Genomic DNA, 17,027 nt, shown 5'->3' with positions numbered 1-17,027 from the left:
AAACAATTCAAAATATATTTTAGATTCTTCAAATAGCCACCCTTTGCCTTGATGACAGCTTTGCACACTCTTGACATTCTCTCAACCAGCTTCACCTGGAATGCTTTTCCAACAGTCTTGAAGGAGTTCCCACATATGCTGAGCACTTGTTGGCTGCTTTTCCTTCACTCTGCTGTCCAACTCATCCCAAATCATCTCAATTTGGTTGAGGTCGGGGGATTGTAGAGGCCAGGTCATCTGATGCCACACTCTCCTTCTTGGTAGTGTATTTGTGCCCTAAATGTGAAAGAAATACGTTTTTTGTGCTTATGACAATTTCTGTTATCTTTTATTTCAGTTCATGAAACATGGGACCAGGACTTTACATGTTGCATATATTTATTTTGTTCATTATAGTACTCTATTAGCCTCACCAAGTTTATTTTTAATGATAACATTTTGTGACGACTGGCTTCTGTTTACTAAGGGAGCTAGTCTGGATTAAACCTCATAGGAAGACTGTTATATCATGTGGAGACTTTTATTCAGGTCTCTGTTTAACTAAATACTCGGTCTTTGGCAGGAGAGAGACCAGACTCTCACTTTGACAGCGGGAAGAGTCCTTCGGGGGAATCAGACCCAGAGAAGAGTCCTTCAGGGGAACCAGACTCAGAGACGTCCAAACCAGCAGGACGACACCAATGTTCCCAGTGTAATAAGAGTTTTACCAAGTTAGGGAACCTAAAACAGCATGAGACCACACACACTGGAGAAAAGCCTTTCCAATGTTCCCAGTGTGGGAAGAGATTTACCCAGTTAAGGTCCCTGAAAATGCACGAGAGAATACATACAGGGGAGAAGCCTTACCACTGCTCCCAATGTGGAATGACTTTTACCTGGTTAGCAAGCCTGAGAACACATGAGCGAATACACACAGGAGAGAAGCCTTACCACTGTTCCCACTGTGGAAAGACATTTTTACGATCACAGGACCTTAAATCACACGAGAGAACGCACACAGGAGAAAAGCCTTACCGCTGCTCCCAATGTGGAATGACTTTTACCTGGTCAGCGAGCCTGAAAACGCACGAGAGGACACACTCAAGAGAAAAGACCTACCCCTGTTCTTATTGTAGAAAGACATTTTCCCGGTCAGAGGATCTGAAATCACATGAGAGAATAGAGAGTCTGTGTTCTGACCTATGTTTTTGACTGAGAGTTTTTGTTTATGCCACACAAAATCTGTTTTAAATTAAAGCTTCCTCAAAAATAGGTTGTTTTTCTTTTTCATCTCGATTCAGATTAAAATTTATAAAATTGAATACAAGTCAGTATGTAGCTTTTCACAAGCCTTGGCTGGTCTGATCCAGAACGGCTCCTGCTCCAATGAGCCAATCTCCTGTTTCTGTAGTGTGAGGCAGCTTGATGTACAAGTACTTCCCCTGGACAGGACTCTAGTCTATTGAGTTATTATATAGATTGATAGAATTTTGCTTTTGTTCATTCAAACCTTAACCTCTTGAATTTGATTTGATATATGATTTGGATATTGCTAAATTAATTTGATTGGATACAGTTGCAGCCAAATATATTGCACTTTTCTTCTCAAACTATTTTGGTGGTCTCCACACCTTGTTATTGGATTTTCAACATTGCAGAACCAATTAGATTTTTTTCAATTTAAGTTTACAATTTTTATTCAGAAAATAAAGACTAAATAATTGTCACCCTGGAGCTAGTACTTAGCCAACAAACTCTTCTCATAGCCATCAATGAGCTTGCTGCATCTTTCTACTGGCAATTTGGCCCACTCTTCAGCAGCAAACTGTCAGTGTTTGAGGGTTGCCCTCCACCAAGTGATGTTTTTCAGATCTCACTATAGGTTATGGATGTGATTCAGATCTGGACTCTTCGCTGGCCACTCCAGAACACTCCAGAACAGTCCAGAACACTTCAGCATTTCTTCTTGAACCATGTTAATCCAGGGTGTGTTTGATTTGAGTTTAGGGTTGTTGTCCTGCTGGAAGACCCACAACCTTCAAAAGAGACAGTTTTTTGACACTGGGTTGAACATTGCACTCACTGGGCATAGACGTAAATTCAACGTCTATTCCACGTTGGTTCAACGTAACGTTGATTCAACCAGTGGGTTGTCTTCACACCTTATCATTGGATTAACAACACTACAGAACCAATTTTATTTTTGTGAACTGAAGATTAAAAAATGTATTCAGAAAATAAAGACAAATGGCCTGGACAAAATTATTGGCACCTCGGATTATGGATGTGATTCCGATCTGGCCACTCCAGAACACAACACTCCAGAACAGAACTCTCCAGAAGAACAGAACAGAACACTCCAGAACAGAACACTCAGAACACTCCAAAACAGAACTCTCCAGAACAGAACACTCCAGAACACTCCTGCATTTGTTCTTGAACCATTCTAATCCAGGGTGCTTTTGATGTGTGTTTGGGGTTGTTCTCCTGCTGGAAGACCCACGACCATAGAGCCCCACAATGGAGGTGTCATAATACCCATAAAACCTAGCGGTCAAACAGGGAAATGGTTCCAATTATTTTACATTTTTCCTATAGGGGATTTTAGAAACACTTAAAATAAGGGCTGTGAATTGTGTAGGCTTACCCTGGGGTGAAGTTGTGATAACCATGTAAATCTCTCTCGGACAAGGGGACGTTTATCAATATATTAATCTCTATTTACTCTCAAATACTAAAATGCAAATGAGCATCAATGTAGTTATCATACAAGACTACAAATCCCTGCAAGATCCTGCATGTTATCTCTAGCTGAGTCGATTTAAATGTTCACAAGACAGTTTACAGAATTGTCAATTTAAAGAAATGTTGCCAATTTATTCAATACTACATTTTGCTAACATTAGATAGTTAATCCAGAGATTCTTACCTTTGCCTCAATTCGTCAGTCTCGTCCAGATCATCATGGCATTTGAAGTTCTTTATGATAGCCACATTAGGAGCTAATCTTGACCATGAATGAATGGTGGAAAAACAATTGGAACCATTTCCTTGTTTGACTGCTAGGTTTTATGGGTATTATGACTCATACTGTGTTGCTCTATGAACAAAGACTCTGTTTTTGGACACTGGGTTGAACGTTGCACTTGATCATCTGCTGATTTCATGATGTCTTGCACACTTTCAAAGGTCCCCAGTACCAGAGGCAGCAAAGCAACCTCACAGCCCTATCAAACCTCCCCCATGTTTGATTGTAGGGAGGGTGTTCATTTCTTTGAATGCGTCATTGGGTTGTCAGTACGCAAAGGCTGTGCAACCAAGTACAAGCTCCGGGGTGCTAATAATGTTGTCCATGCCATTTGACTTTATTTTCACAATTCAAATGTGTAAACTTAAGTTTACACATTTACAAATTGGTTATGCAATATTGGCAATCCAGTGACAAGACATTTTAGTTGAAAGAGCATGGCACTTGTAATGCCAGGGTAGTGGGTTCCATTCCTGGGACCACCCATATGTAAAATGTATGCATGCATGACTAAGTCGCTTTGGATAGATGGCATTTATTATGAAGTTATTTTTTGAAGAGATAAGGGTGACAATATACTGTATTGATCAAAATGTAAATCCTTAAATAGATTAATAGAAATGGGCATTTCTTGATTCTAACCTTGAAACCTCTGGAATTTAGTTGTTCTGTTTCATTGAGTTAATTTGTAGTCATCAAGTTGGTGTATGAAAATATGATGCCGTTGTTCTGATAACAACATTGATAACTTGTTGACCTAAAAAACATTCACCACCTCATGAATCTTACCATCAGTATTATTCCACCATGTCAGATTGTAAAATATGCTGATTGTAAAAAAAAGATTAAAAGGATTTAATTAATGTTACATATTTTGGTCTGAATAGAAATAAAATGTGGAACGCCTGCACCATTATTAGACATTCGGTATATACAACTACATATAGAGGGCTTGCGTTTGCTCCACATATCACCTAGCAACCGCACCAGGCGCCATGTTGGATGTTGTTATTTGTCTTTTAGGCGACGCTGCCAAGTGTGACGTCTAATCTAGTGGACGGGCCGCTTCTTAACAACAGCTTGTTTAGCTATCTCGGTAGATTGCTAGCCAACATAGCCGAAACATTGGCGCTCTTTAGACGCGTTCAGTGTATATTTTCTGTTTTAAAACATACTTCTTTCGTATAGCTAGTTGCCTCATTTAATTTCATATTTACGTTGTTAATCGGGTAGCTAGTTAGCTGGATAAATTAGATTAGCGCCAGGCTAGTCGTTAATGCTAACCCGCTAGCTAGCTAACATCCTAGACCATGAACTCACTAAACTACTCTCCTCCTGCTAAAAAAGAGCTCGTCGGCTGGACGGAGAAAGAAGCTCTGGGGCTGAACATTGTCATGAAAGAAGAAGAGGAGGGGGATGTTACAGTAAAAGGAGAGGAAGAAGCTTTCAGAATGAAAGAGGAGGATGAGGAGGCTATCAGTATCACATTGAAAGAAGAGGAGAATAACGTTACAGTGAAAGAAGAGAAAGAACCTTTTAGAGTGAAAGATGAAGAGGGGATAGAGGCTGTCACAGTGGAAGAAGAGGAGGTAGAAGCTTTCAGGATGAAAAAGGAGGAAGAGGAGGATGTTATAGTGAAAGGAGAGAGAGAACCTTTTGTAGTGGAAGAGGAGGCTATCTTAAGAAAAGAGGAGGAGGAAGACGTTTTGGAAGAGGGAGAAGAGACTGAAGATCTGATTAACACCAGTGAGTACCGTCTTAAAAGCAGGGCCACAAACTGCCCTTGATGAATTAATGTATTGTTTTAATATATGGCTCTGGGCCTCGCCATTGATTCTTGGAGAATATAACTTATAAATGTCCACTGAACTTAGTTCAACTGTCGTACCCCATCAGAACCCAAAATATAAGCATGTTTTACTCCTTTGTTTGTAAACAATGTAATTGTAAATAAACACTATCCTCAAAGCATGGAGGTAGTTCAATTAGGCTGAACCTGAGACATGAGACACTGACCACAAAGATACTGACCACAACTACTGACTACCACAGACCACAACTACTGACTACCACAGACCACAACTACTGACTACAGATACTGACCACAAAGCTACTGACCACCACAAGTACAGCTACAAACACCAAACCAATGTTCACATGTTTAGGCTATCCTAACTTCAAACGATTATCAACTATACCTATATAAATGTGCATACATTAGCATAATATAACTCAACAACAGTAACTCTTGAACCGTTCAAGCTAGATACACCAAACAAACTTTCATATGTTCCAGCTATCCTTTTCATCCACATACTTTTCCAACTATAACCAGTCACTACCATTACTACTGGAGACACTACCACTACTATAACTATAACCAGTCACTACCATTACTACTGGAGACACTACCACTACTATAACTATAACCAGTCACTACCATTACTACTGTAGACACTACCACTACTATAACTATAACCAGTCACTACCATTACTACTGGAGACACTACCACTACTATAACTATAACCAGTCACTACCATTACTACTGGAGACACTACCACTACTATAACTATAACCAGTCACTACCATTACTACTGGAGACACTACCACTACTATAACTATAACCAGTCACTACCATTACTACTGGAGACACTACCACTACTATAACTATAACCAGTCACTACCATTACTACTGGAGACACTACCACTACTATAACCAGTCACTGCCATTACTACTGGAGACACTACCACAACTATAACCAGTCACTACCATTACTACTGGAGACACTACCACTACTATAACTATAACCAGTCACTACCATTACTACTGGAGACACTACCACTACTATAACTATAACCAGTCACTACCATTACTACTGGAGACACTACCACTACTATAACTATAACCAGTCACTACCATTACTACTGTAGACACTACCGCTACTATAACTATAACCAGTCACTACCATTACTACTGGAGACACTACCACTACTATAACCAGTCACTACCATTACTACTGGAGACACTACCACTACTATAACTATAACCAGTCACTACCATTACTACTGTAGACACTACAACTACTATAACCAGTCACTACCATTACTACTGTAGACACTACAACTACTATAACCAGTCACTACCATTACTACTGTAGACACTACCACTACTATAACTAAAACCAGACACTACCACTACTATAATGTATTTCAAAGCCATGAATACATTAAAACAAGCTAGCAAACAACACATTTTCTTCAGGAAATGTAATGTACTTTTCAGCGATCACTGTTAGCCTAAATAGTTAAATCGCTAAATCAGTAGGTCTCCATAGGAACCTATTCTACAGGGTTCTTCAACTACCATAAAATACTCATCACTAGATGCACCATCATATTTCTCTCCCCAAATAACAGCCTAAAACGTTCTAATCATTACATCATTATTCAACTAAAATCAAACTTCATTTACACTAAATGTTTTACAAAAGTAAATTCAGCATTTTTATCTGAAGCCCACTGCATGAATGATTCAGAGTTGCAGAGTCCACATTATCCTGCCTTTTATACCCACCAACAATAAATGTAACTCTTGAACCGTTCAAGCTAGAGACACAAAACCAACTTTGACATGTTCAGGTTATTCTAACTTTTTAAATTCTTAAAAATGTTTATCAACTACAGTATAACTATACACATTTTCCACTGCGAAAAAAATAAAAAATAAACTCTTTCAAAAGACCTGAAGCAAGTCACACAATTTTTCGTAATGGAAAATGACCATCTAGTTATTATTATTAGGAACGCTACTCCTTCACGTTTAAGTTGGGACACGTCATATAAACTTTAAAACGTGCAGATCTGTCTGGAATAGTGTGGTTGTCTACAACTTTTTGGTATCTTTACTTCTTTTTAAACTATTAAACGTTTTTGTCTTCATTCACTTTCACGACACTTCCTCACTATTCTAAAAGGGCCCGTTGTGACGTCATCACTTCCTCACTATTCTAAAAGGGCCCTTTGTGACGTCATCACTTCCTCACTATTCTAAAAGGGCCCATTGTGACGTCATCACTTCCTCACTATTCTAAAAGGGCCCATTGTGACGTCATCACTTCCTCACTATTCTAAAAGGGCCCATTGTGACGTCATCACTTCCTCACTATTCTAAAAGGGCCCATTGTGACGTCATCACTTCCAACATTGTTGTAAATACAAATCAGTTACTTTGAGCACTTTGCCAAACAACTTAGAACATACCCTCTAACTTATTGTCTATCATCCTCACTCTGTCTCTGTAGTTATTACTGTCTGGACAGTTTCCTCATAGTCAGTGTTCTACCAGCCTCTCTCTCTCTCTCTGTACTTACTACTGTCTGGACAGTTTCCTACCATCCTCTCTCTGTCTCTGTAGTCTGGACAGTTTCCTCATAGTCAGTGTTCTACCATCCTCTCTCTGTCTCTGTAATCTGGAGGTTTCGAGGCTGACGTTTGGCAACTCGAACCTTCAGCTCCCTCCACAGATTTTCTATGGGATTAAGGTCTGGAGACTGGCTAGGCCACTCCAGGACCTTAATGTGCTTCTTCTTGAGCCACTCCTTTGTTGCCTTGGCCGTGTGTTTTGGGTCATTGTCATGCTGGAATACCCATCCACGACCCATTTTCAATGCCCTGGCTGAGGGAAGGAGGTTCTCACCCAAGATTTGACAGTCCATGGCCCCGTCCATCGTCCCTTTGATGTGGTGAAGTTGCCCTGTCCCCTTAGCAGAAAAACACCCCCAAAGCATAATGTTTCCACCTCCATGTTTGACGGTGGGGATGGTGTTCTTGGGGTCATAGGCAGCATTCCTCCTCCTCCAAACACGGCGAGTTGAGTTGATGCCAAAGAGCTCCATTTTGGTCTCATCTGACCACAACACTTTCACCCAGTTGTCCTCTGAATCATTCAGATGTTCATTGTCAAACTTCAGAAGGGCATGTATATGTGCTTTCTTGAGCAGGGGGACCTTGCGGGCGCTGCAGGATTTCAGTTCTTCACAGCGTAGTGTGTTACCAATTGTTTTCTTGGTGACTATGGTCCCAGCTGCCTTGAGATCATTGACAAGATCCTCCCGTGTAGTTCTGGGCTGATTCCTCACCGTTCTCATGATCATTGCAACTCCACGAGGTGAGATCTTGCATGGAGCCCCAGTCCCGAGGGAGATTGACAGTTCTTTTGTGTTTCTTCCATTTGCGAATAATCGCACCAACTGTTGTCACCTTCTCACCAAGCTGCTTGGCGATGGTCTTGTAGCCCATTCCAGCCTTGTGTAGGTCTACAATCTTGTCCCTGACATCCTTGGAGAGCTCTTTGGTCTTGGCCATGGTGGAGTGTTTGGAATCTGATTGATTGATTGCTTCTGTGGACAGGTGTCTTTTATACAGGTAACAAGCTGAGATTAGGAGCACTCCCTTTAAGAGTGTGCTCCTAATCTCAGCTCGTTACCTGTATAAAAGACACCTGGGAGCCAGAAATCTTTCTGATTGAGAGGGGGTCAAATACTTATTTCCCTCATTAAAATGCAAATCAATTTATAACATTTTTGACATGCGTTTTTCTTGATTTTATTTTGTTGTTATTCTGTCTCTCACTGTTCAAATAAACCTACCATTAAAATTATAGACTGATCATTTCTTTGTCTGTGGGCAAACGTACAAAATCAGCAGGGGATCAAATACTTTTTTCCCCTCACTGTAGGTTATTTTCTACATAGTTGGCAAAATAAGTAATTTTTTAGGTTTGTATCATTTTCATTTAGATACAATTTTGATTAACCACATGACAATGATTTTGAGATTACATATTTTATTATAAATTAAATGAAACTGTTCCACGAAAAATGTGCATATGAAAATCATACCTGTCACGCAGATCAGTAGAAATGGTAGAATAACTTCAAATCCATTTTATTGGTCACATATTTAGCAGATGTTATTGCGGGTGTAGAGAAAATGCTTGTGTTCCTAGCTCCAACAGTGCAGTTGTATCTAACAATACACACACATCTAAAAGTAAAATAATGGAATTAATAAATATCACTGTTAGGATGTCGGAGTGGCATTGACTAAAATACAGTAGCATAGAATACAGTATATACATATGAGATGAGTAAAGCAGTATGTAAACATTATTAAAGTGACTAGTGTTCCATTATTAAAGTAACCAGTGATTCCATGTCTATATAGGGCAGCAGCCTCTAAGGTGCAGGGTTGAGTAACCGGGTGGTAGCCGGCTAGTGATGGCTGTTTAACAGTCTGATGGCGTGGAGATAGAAGCTGTTTTTCAGTCTCTCGGTCCCAGCTTTGATGCACCTGTACTGACCTTGCTTTCTGGATGGAAGCGGGGTGAACAGGCAGTGGTTCGGGTGGTTGATGTCCTTGATGATCTTTTTGCCTTCCTGTGACATTGGGTGCTGTCGGTGTCCTGGAGGGCAGGTAGTTTGCCCCAGATGGTGCTTTGGGCACACTGCACCACCCTCTGGAGAGCCATGCAGTTGTGGGCGGTGCAGCTGCCGTACCAGGCGGTGATACAGCTCGAATGCTCAACACCCGTTGAATATGGCCGGTGTCAGTAAATGTCGGCAAAAAAGCATAATTAAATTGTTGCAAGCAGCACAGTTACAGAGGGAAATAGTCTGGATTAAACCTCATAGGATGACAGTTTTATAATTTGGAGATTTCAATCAGTTTAACTAAATAATCTGTTTGTCTTTGGCAGGAGAGAGACCAGAACCAGTGACACCCAAACCAGCGAGACGACATCACTGCTCCCACTGTGGAAAGAGTTTTAGTTGGTTAGGGTACCTAAAACGGCATGAGAGAAAACACACAGGAGAAAAGCCTTTCCAATGTTCCCACTGTGGAAAGAGATTTACCTGGTTAGGAAGCCTAAGGGAGCATAAGAGAATACACTCTGGAGAGAAACCTTACCACTGTTCCCAATGTGGAATGACTTTTGCCTGGTTAGGGAGCCTGAAAACGCATGAGAGGTCACACACAGGGGAAAAACCTTTCCAATGTTCCCAGTGTGGAAAAAGTTTTACCCAGTTAGGGAGCCTGAGGGAGCATGAGAAGATACACACAGGAGAAAAGCCTTTCCAATGCTCCCAGTGTGGAAAGCGTTTTACCCAGTTAGGGAGCCTGAAGGAGCATGAGAAGATACACACAGGGGAAAAGCCTTTCCAATGCTCCCTTTGTGGAAAGAGTTTTACCCGCTTAGGGAACCTAAAAGAGCATGAGACAACACACACACAAGAAAAGCCCTACCAATGCTCCCTGTGCGGAAAGAGTTTTACCAAGTTAGGGGCCCTGAATAGGCATGACAGGACACACACAGGAGGGGATAAGACGTACCACTGCTCCCTGTGTGGAAAGACATTTAACCGATTAAGACATCTGAATAAGCATGAAAGAATACATACACAGGAGGAGAAGACTTACCACTGCTCTCATTGTGGAAAGACATTTTCCCAGTCAGAGGACCTGAAATCACATGAGAAAATAGAGAGTTTGTGTTCTGACTTAAGTTTTTGACTGAGAATTTTGGTTTTTGTTCATGCCAAATGAAATCATATTGTTTATATGAAATCATTAAAAATATGCCAACTTTAAAAAAATGTTAACTGGAGACCTGATCATGTCTAAAATCATATTAAATACTACACAATTTGTATTTTGTTTTGATTATGAACTTTAATGGATAAAACTATAAACCCTCTTGTTCATTATAATTTGGGGATATTATTATATAGATGAATGGAATTTTGGATTTCTTGATTTTAACGTTTATCCTCTTAAATTTGATATGATCTGGCTTTTCACTAAATTAATTTGATTGAATACACGATTTAGATATTGCACCATGTAAATTATTAAATAGATTAATAGAATGTGCATTTCTTGATTTTGAACTTTGAAACCTCTTGAATTTAGTCGTTTTTGTTTCATTGAGTTAATTTGTTTACTAGTCGTCAAGCTAAAGGACGATGACATGGCGTTTTTATAATAACATTGATAAGTTGTTTACATGAAAAACATGAATGTTCCCATCAATGTTATACCACCATGTAGAAGCAGTATAGAGCTAGTTGTTTATTTTGATGTTTGTTTGACGGAATGAATCAGAATTTGCATTGAATATAGATGTGTAGTAGATGTAAAGTTTATTTTAAATTCTCACTAATCAAAAGTTAATTGATCAACCAAAGCTTCTCTATGTAAGTCTCAATATAATATTAAACTTTTGAAAGAAATGAAAAGTTACTTCAGTCAGCAGACGGCGATGTGAATCTTTCAGGCGATGTTTCTAGCGTGACATAATCTAGAGTACGAGATGCTTCTTTGTTCAAAAAGCAAAAAAAAAATGTTGGGGTCTTACTTTAAGGTTAGAGTTAGACAGGTTAACTGACATGACGAAAACGTGCATCCACGGGGCAGAAGTCAGTGTGCTGTTGTGATTCTGGATGGCCAGATGGCTATGAACAATGACAAGAAGCTGCCATGTGGGGAATCGTAGGTGGCTCCTTTAAACTAGTTTAATCTTGTTCTCCATGTCTCATTTGGAGGTTTTTTGACTGATGTCACATCTACAGTTGAAGTCAGAAGTTTACATCCACTTATGTTGGAGTCATTAAAACTCATTTTTCAACCACTCCACAAATTTCTTGTTAACAAACTATAGTTTGGGCAAGTCGGTTAGGACATTACTTTGTGCATGACAAGTCATTTTTCCAACAATTGTTTAAAGACAGATTATTTCACTTATAATTCACTGTATCACAAAACAATAGTACGCAGGTATAAACACCATGGGACCACGCAGCCGTCATACCGCTCAGGAAGAAGACACATTCTGTCTCCTTCAGATGAACGCACTTTGGTGCAAAAAGTGCAAATCAATCCCAGAACAACAGCAAAGGACCTTGTGAAGATGCTGGAAGAAACAGGTACAAAAAAGTATCTATATCCACAGTAAAACGAGTTCGATATCAACATAACCCGAAAGGCCGCTCAGCAAGGAAGAAGCCACTGCTCCAAAACCGCCATAAAAAAGCCAGACTACGGTTTGCAACTGCACATGGGGACAAAGATCGTACTTTTTGGAGAAATGTCCTCTGGTCTGATGAAACAAAAATAGAACTGTTTGGCCATAATGACCATCGTTATGTTTGGAGGAAAAAGGGGGAGACTTGCAAGCCGAAGAACACCATCCCAACTGTGAAGCACGGGGGTGGCAGCATCATGTTGTGGGGGTGCTTTGCTGCAGGAGGGACTGGTGAACTTCACAAAATAGATGGCATCATGAGGAATGAAAATGATGTGGATATATTGAAGTAACATCTCAAGACATCAGTCAGGAAGTTAAAGCTTGGTCGCAAATGGGTCTTCTAAATGGACAATGACCCCAAGCATACTTCCAAAGTTGTGGAAAAATGGCTTAAGGACAACAAAGTCAAGGTATTGGAGTGGCCATCACAAAGCCCTGACCTCAATCCTATAGACATTTTGTGGGCAGAACTGAAAAAGCGTGTGTGAGCAAGGAGGCCTACAAACCTGACTCAGTTACACCAGCTCTGTCAGGAGGAATGGGCCAAAATTCACCCAACTTATTGTGGGAAGCTTGTGGAAGGCTACCTGAAACGTTTGACCCAAGTTAAACAATTTATAGGGCAATGCTACCAAATACTAATTGAGTGTATGTAAACTTCGGACCCACTGAGAATGTGATGAAAGAAATAAAAGCTGAAATAAATAATTCTCTCTACTATTATTCTGACATTTCACATTCTTAAAATAAAGTGGTGATCCTAACTGACCTAAGACAGGGAATTTTTACTAGGATTAAATGTCAGGGATTGTGAAAAACTGAGTGTAAATGAATTTGGTTAAAATGTATGTAAACTTCTGACTTCAACTGTACATATTACGTCAATGACCTCGACTAACCTGTTTCACCCCGAACATTGACTGGGTATCTCTTGTATATATTGCCTCATTGTTATTTTATTGTTGCTCTTTTGTTTTACTTTAGTTTATTTAGTAAATCTTTTTGTCAAAACTCTTTTTTCTTAAAACTGCATTGTTGGTTAAGGGCTTGCAAGTAAGCATTTCACTGTAAGGTCTACACCTGTTGTATTCGGCAGCACGTGATTTATTTGATTTGATTATAGGCCCAGAGCAATATATTAAAACGATACATTAATTCAACAACTGCAGTTTGCTTTTAAGACAGTACTCACTGGTGTTAATTAATCAGATCTTCAGTCTCCTCTCCTTCCTACTCCTCTTCATCTCCCAAAACGTCTTCCTCCTCCTCTTTTCTTAAGATTGCGTCCTCTTTCACTCCAAACGGTTATTTCTCTTCTTTCACTGTAACGTTATTCTCCTCTTCTTTCAATGTGATACTGATAGCCTCCTCATCCTCCTCTTTCATTCTGAAAGCTTCATCCTCTCCTTTTACTGTAACATCCTCCTCCTCTTCTTCTTTCACAACAACGTTCAGCCCCAGATCTTCTTTCTCCGTCCAGCAGACCTCATCTTCTTTAGCAGGAGAAGAGTAGCTTAGTGTGCTTTTGGTCGGGGATGTTAGCATTAATAACTAGCCTCGTGCTAAGCTAATTTAGCAAGCCAGCTAGCGATTAACCTGATTAACAACGTAAATATGATATCAAATGCGGAAAATAGCTGTATGAAATAATTAAAATACAGAGGCAAATATACATCGAACGCGTCTACAGAGCTACAATGTTTGAGCTATGTTAGCTAGGAAGCTACCGAGGTGGCTGACTAGCTGTTGTTGAAGAAGCGCCCCGTCCACTAGATTATACGTCACACTGGCATCATCGCCTAGGGGGTCTCCACCAATTCCGAATTCGCCAGACGAAGTTTCGCCCCCGTTCATTTTCAATGGGGCCAGAACGGGAAAATGCGCAGACTATTGTGGGAAGATGAGCGGCGCGAACCCTGCTAATGCAAAATGGGTTCACATAGCTGATATCCTGAGACGGTGACAATCAAATAAAACCGATTGGAAAGCTCACAACTGAACAAAAAGCTAATGTTAATTTGAGAAACCAACACAGAAACACAGACAAATTAGACAGATCCCCTTCACACCTTTTTATTGCAGAGTTGTGATCTGTGGTGAATGGACATTGACTAGTTAATCTTGAATAATGTTTTTAAGTTAACAATTAAAACCAGTTCAAACACTTCACTTCAATGAATCAACATGGAATGAATCAAAATATAATTTCCAAATGTACAAATAATCGAAATTGTTTGTAAATGTTAGACATTTTAGTAAGTAGGCTATTATTACCGAAGCACGATTTCAGGTGAACAAAGAAAATCCATACCACAGGTGGCCAACCTCACTCCACTCCCTGATCTACTGGGTGAGCATGCTTTTGTTCCAGCCCAGCAATAATACACATTATTAATCAACTCATTAGGTTTTATAAGTTGAATCAGGGCTGGAACAGAAGCCTGCACACCCAGCATACCTCCAGGAGAAGGATTGTAATATGTTTGTAGCCTACATTGTGTGTGACTTTTAACTGTATTGTTGCATACAACATGTGCTAACATAAGTACACATAAAACACATGGTTTACAAGGATGTGGCAGCAGGCTCTTGGGACATTCACTGGGACCTCTTCATCTGCAGACAGGCTCTTGGGACATTCACTGGGACCTCTTAATCTGCAGACAGGCTCTTGGGACATTCACTGGGACCTCTTCATCTGCAGACAGGCTTTCACATCTGAAGACAGACATCACAAAGAAACAGGTTTCATTTTATTAGAATTAGCCAGACCCCGACTATTATCTCTCTGTCTGTCTTCATAGTTTCCCTCTCTAGGGACTAGAACTGGAGAATCCTTTCATGATGTCCTCCCACAACCTGCCCTGCCTAACTAGTACCAACACTCCCTTTGCTGACAGCTGGAGCAGAACATCTTTTCACCCGCTTCCATTGCTGTTATTTTGGAGCATGAGTTTTTAATTTACAATGATAAATAGGCCTACATCAAGATAAGAAGCTATTGTGAAGTTAACTAGTTGATATTTCACTTAGCTATAGTATGTAAAGTTGACTAGATAGCTAGCTAACAAGCAGCTCATTAGCCTACACACTGTGGCCTGCTGTAGATAGCTAGCTAACAAGCAGCTCATTAGCCTACACACTGTGGCCTGCTGTAGATAGCTAGCTAACAAGCAGCTCATTAGCCTACACACTGTGGCCTGCTGTAGATAGCTAGCTAACAAGCAGCTCATTAGCCTACACACTGTGGCCTGCTGTAGATAGCTAGCTAACAAGCAGCTCATTAGCCTACACACTGTGGCCTGCTGTAGATAGCTAGCTAGCTCACAATACAGCGTTTAACATTTCCAACATGTATTTACTTACTGTATAGGTTCACGCCTATGCCTACACCCACGACATGAACACCATGCTGTATATAACGGCTGGCAGTTTGCACCTGCTGCCATCTGTCTGGGAAGGAAGGGTCCCTGGTATTGTCCTTAAAACTAAGATAAATTAGCATGCACACACAAACACAGTCAATGTCAAATTCATTTGATAAAATGATTCTTACATCAGCGGATTGTATTTGTATTTATTATGGAACCTTATCAACAGCTCCTGGGGTCCAGCAACACAAGACAGTTACATCCAGTTTAAAATACAGACATTACGTTACATTTCATAACACCTTACGCGACACATTCAGTGTGTTCCCTCAGGCCACCACTCCACCACCACATATTTACAATGCAACATCCATGTGTACGTGTATTTATTAAGGATCCCCATTAGTTCTGCCAAGGCAGAAACGACTATCTGGGGGTCCAGCAAAATTAAGGCAGTTATACCATTTTAAAAACAATACATTCATTCATTACAGATTTCACAACACACTAAGTGTGTGCCCTCAGGCTACTACACTACAACACAAAATCCATGTGTTCTTGTGTATAGTGCGTATGTTATCGTGTATGCATGTGTCTGTTCACAGTCCCCGCTGTTCCATAAGGTGTATTTATCTGTTGTTTTTTTTAAAATCTAATTTTACTGCTTGCATGACTTACCTGATGTGAAATATAGTTCCATGTAGTCATGGCTCTATGTAGTACTGTGCGCCTCCCATAGTCTGTTCGGGACTTGGGAACTGTGAAGAGACCTCTTGTGGCATGTCTTGTGGGGTATGCATGGATGTCCGAGCTGTGTGCCAGTAGTTTAGACAGGCAGCTCGGTGCTTTAACATGTCAATACCTCTCATAAATACAAGCAGTGATGAAGTCGTTCTCCCCTCCACTTTGAGCCGGGAGAGAATGACATGCATATTATTAAACTTAGCTCTCTGTGTACATCCAAGGGCCAGCCGTGCCGCCCTGTTCTGAGCCAGCCGTGCCGCCCTGTTCTGAGCCAGCCGTGCCGCCCTGTTCTGAGCCAATTGCAATTTTCCGAAGTCCTTTTTTGTGGCACCTGACCACACGACTGAACAGTAGTCCAGGTGCAACAAAACTAGAGCCTGTAGGACCTGCCTTGTTGATAGTGTTGTTAAGAAGGCAGAGCATCACTGTTGTATCAATATGTTTTGACCATGACAGTTTACAATTCAGAGTTACTCCAAGCTGTTTAGTCACCTCAACTTGCTCAATTTCCACATTATGCATTACAAGATTTAGTTGAGATTTAAGGAATGATTTGTCCCAAATAAGCTTTTAGTTTTTGAAATATTTAGGACCAACTTATTCCTTGCCACCCAATCTGAAAGTAACTGCAGTTCTTTGTTAAGTTTTGCAGTAGAGGTCGGCCGATTAATTAGGGCCGATTTCAAGTTTTCATAACAATCGGTAATCGGCCTACTTGGAAGCAGATTATGGCCGATTACATTGCACTCCACGAGGAGACAGCATGGCAGGCTGACCACCTGTTACGCGAGTGCAGCATCAAAAGGACCTTGTGGCTGC

At 40.4% G+C, this 17,027-nt stretch overlaps 1 protein-coding gene across 1 annotated transcript; it reads left to right on the top strand.

The window, feature by feature from the left end:
• The first annotated feature begins 1,025 nt into the window (after nt 1–1,025).
• Nucleotides 1,026–11,305, top strand: LOC115178609 (gastrula zinc finger protein XlCGF7.1-like). Its single transcript, XM_029739864.1, has 3 exons — nt 1,026–1,111; nt 4,731–4,753; nt 9,766–11,305. Exons 1-3 carry the CDS (start codon nt 1,026–1,028, stop codon nt 10,578–10,580), a joined length of 924 nt encoding a protein of 307 aa, XP_029595724.1. The 3' UTR covers nt 10,581–11,305.
• The last annotated feature ends 5,722 nt before the right edge of the window (nt 11,306–17,027 follow it).

This window comes from Salmo trutta, chromosome 38, assembly GCF_901001165.1.
Source record: "Salmo trutta chromosome 38, fSalTru1.1, whole genome shotgun sequence".
Lineage (NCBI taxonomy): Eukaryota > Metazoa > Chordata > Actinopteri > Salmoniformes > Salmonidae > Salmo > Salmo trutta.
The sequence above is the reverse complement of the archived record's forward strand: the minus strand, read 5'-3'. Positions and strand labels throughout refer to the sequence as shown.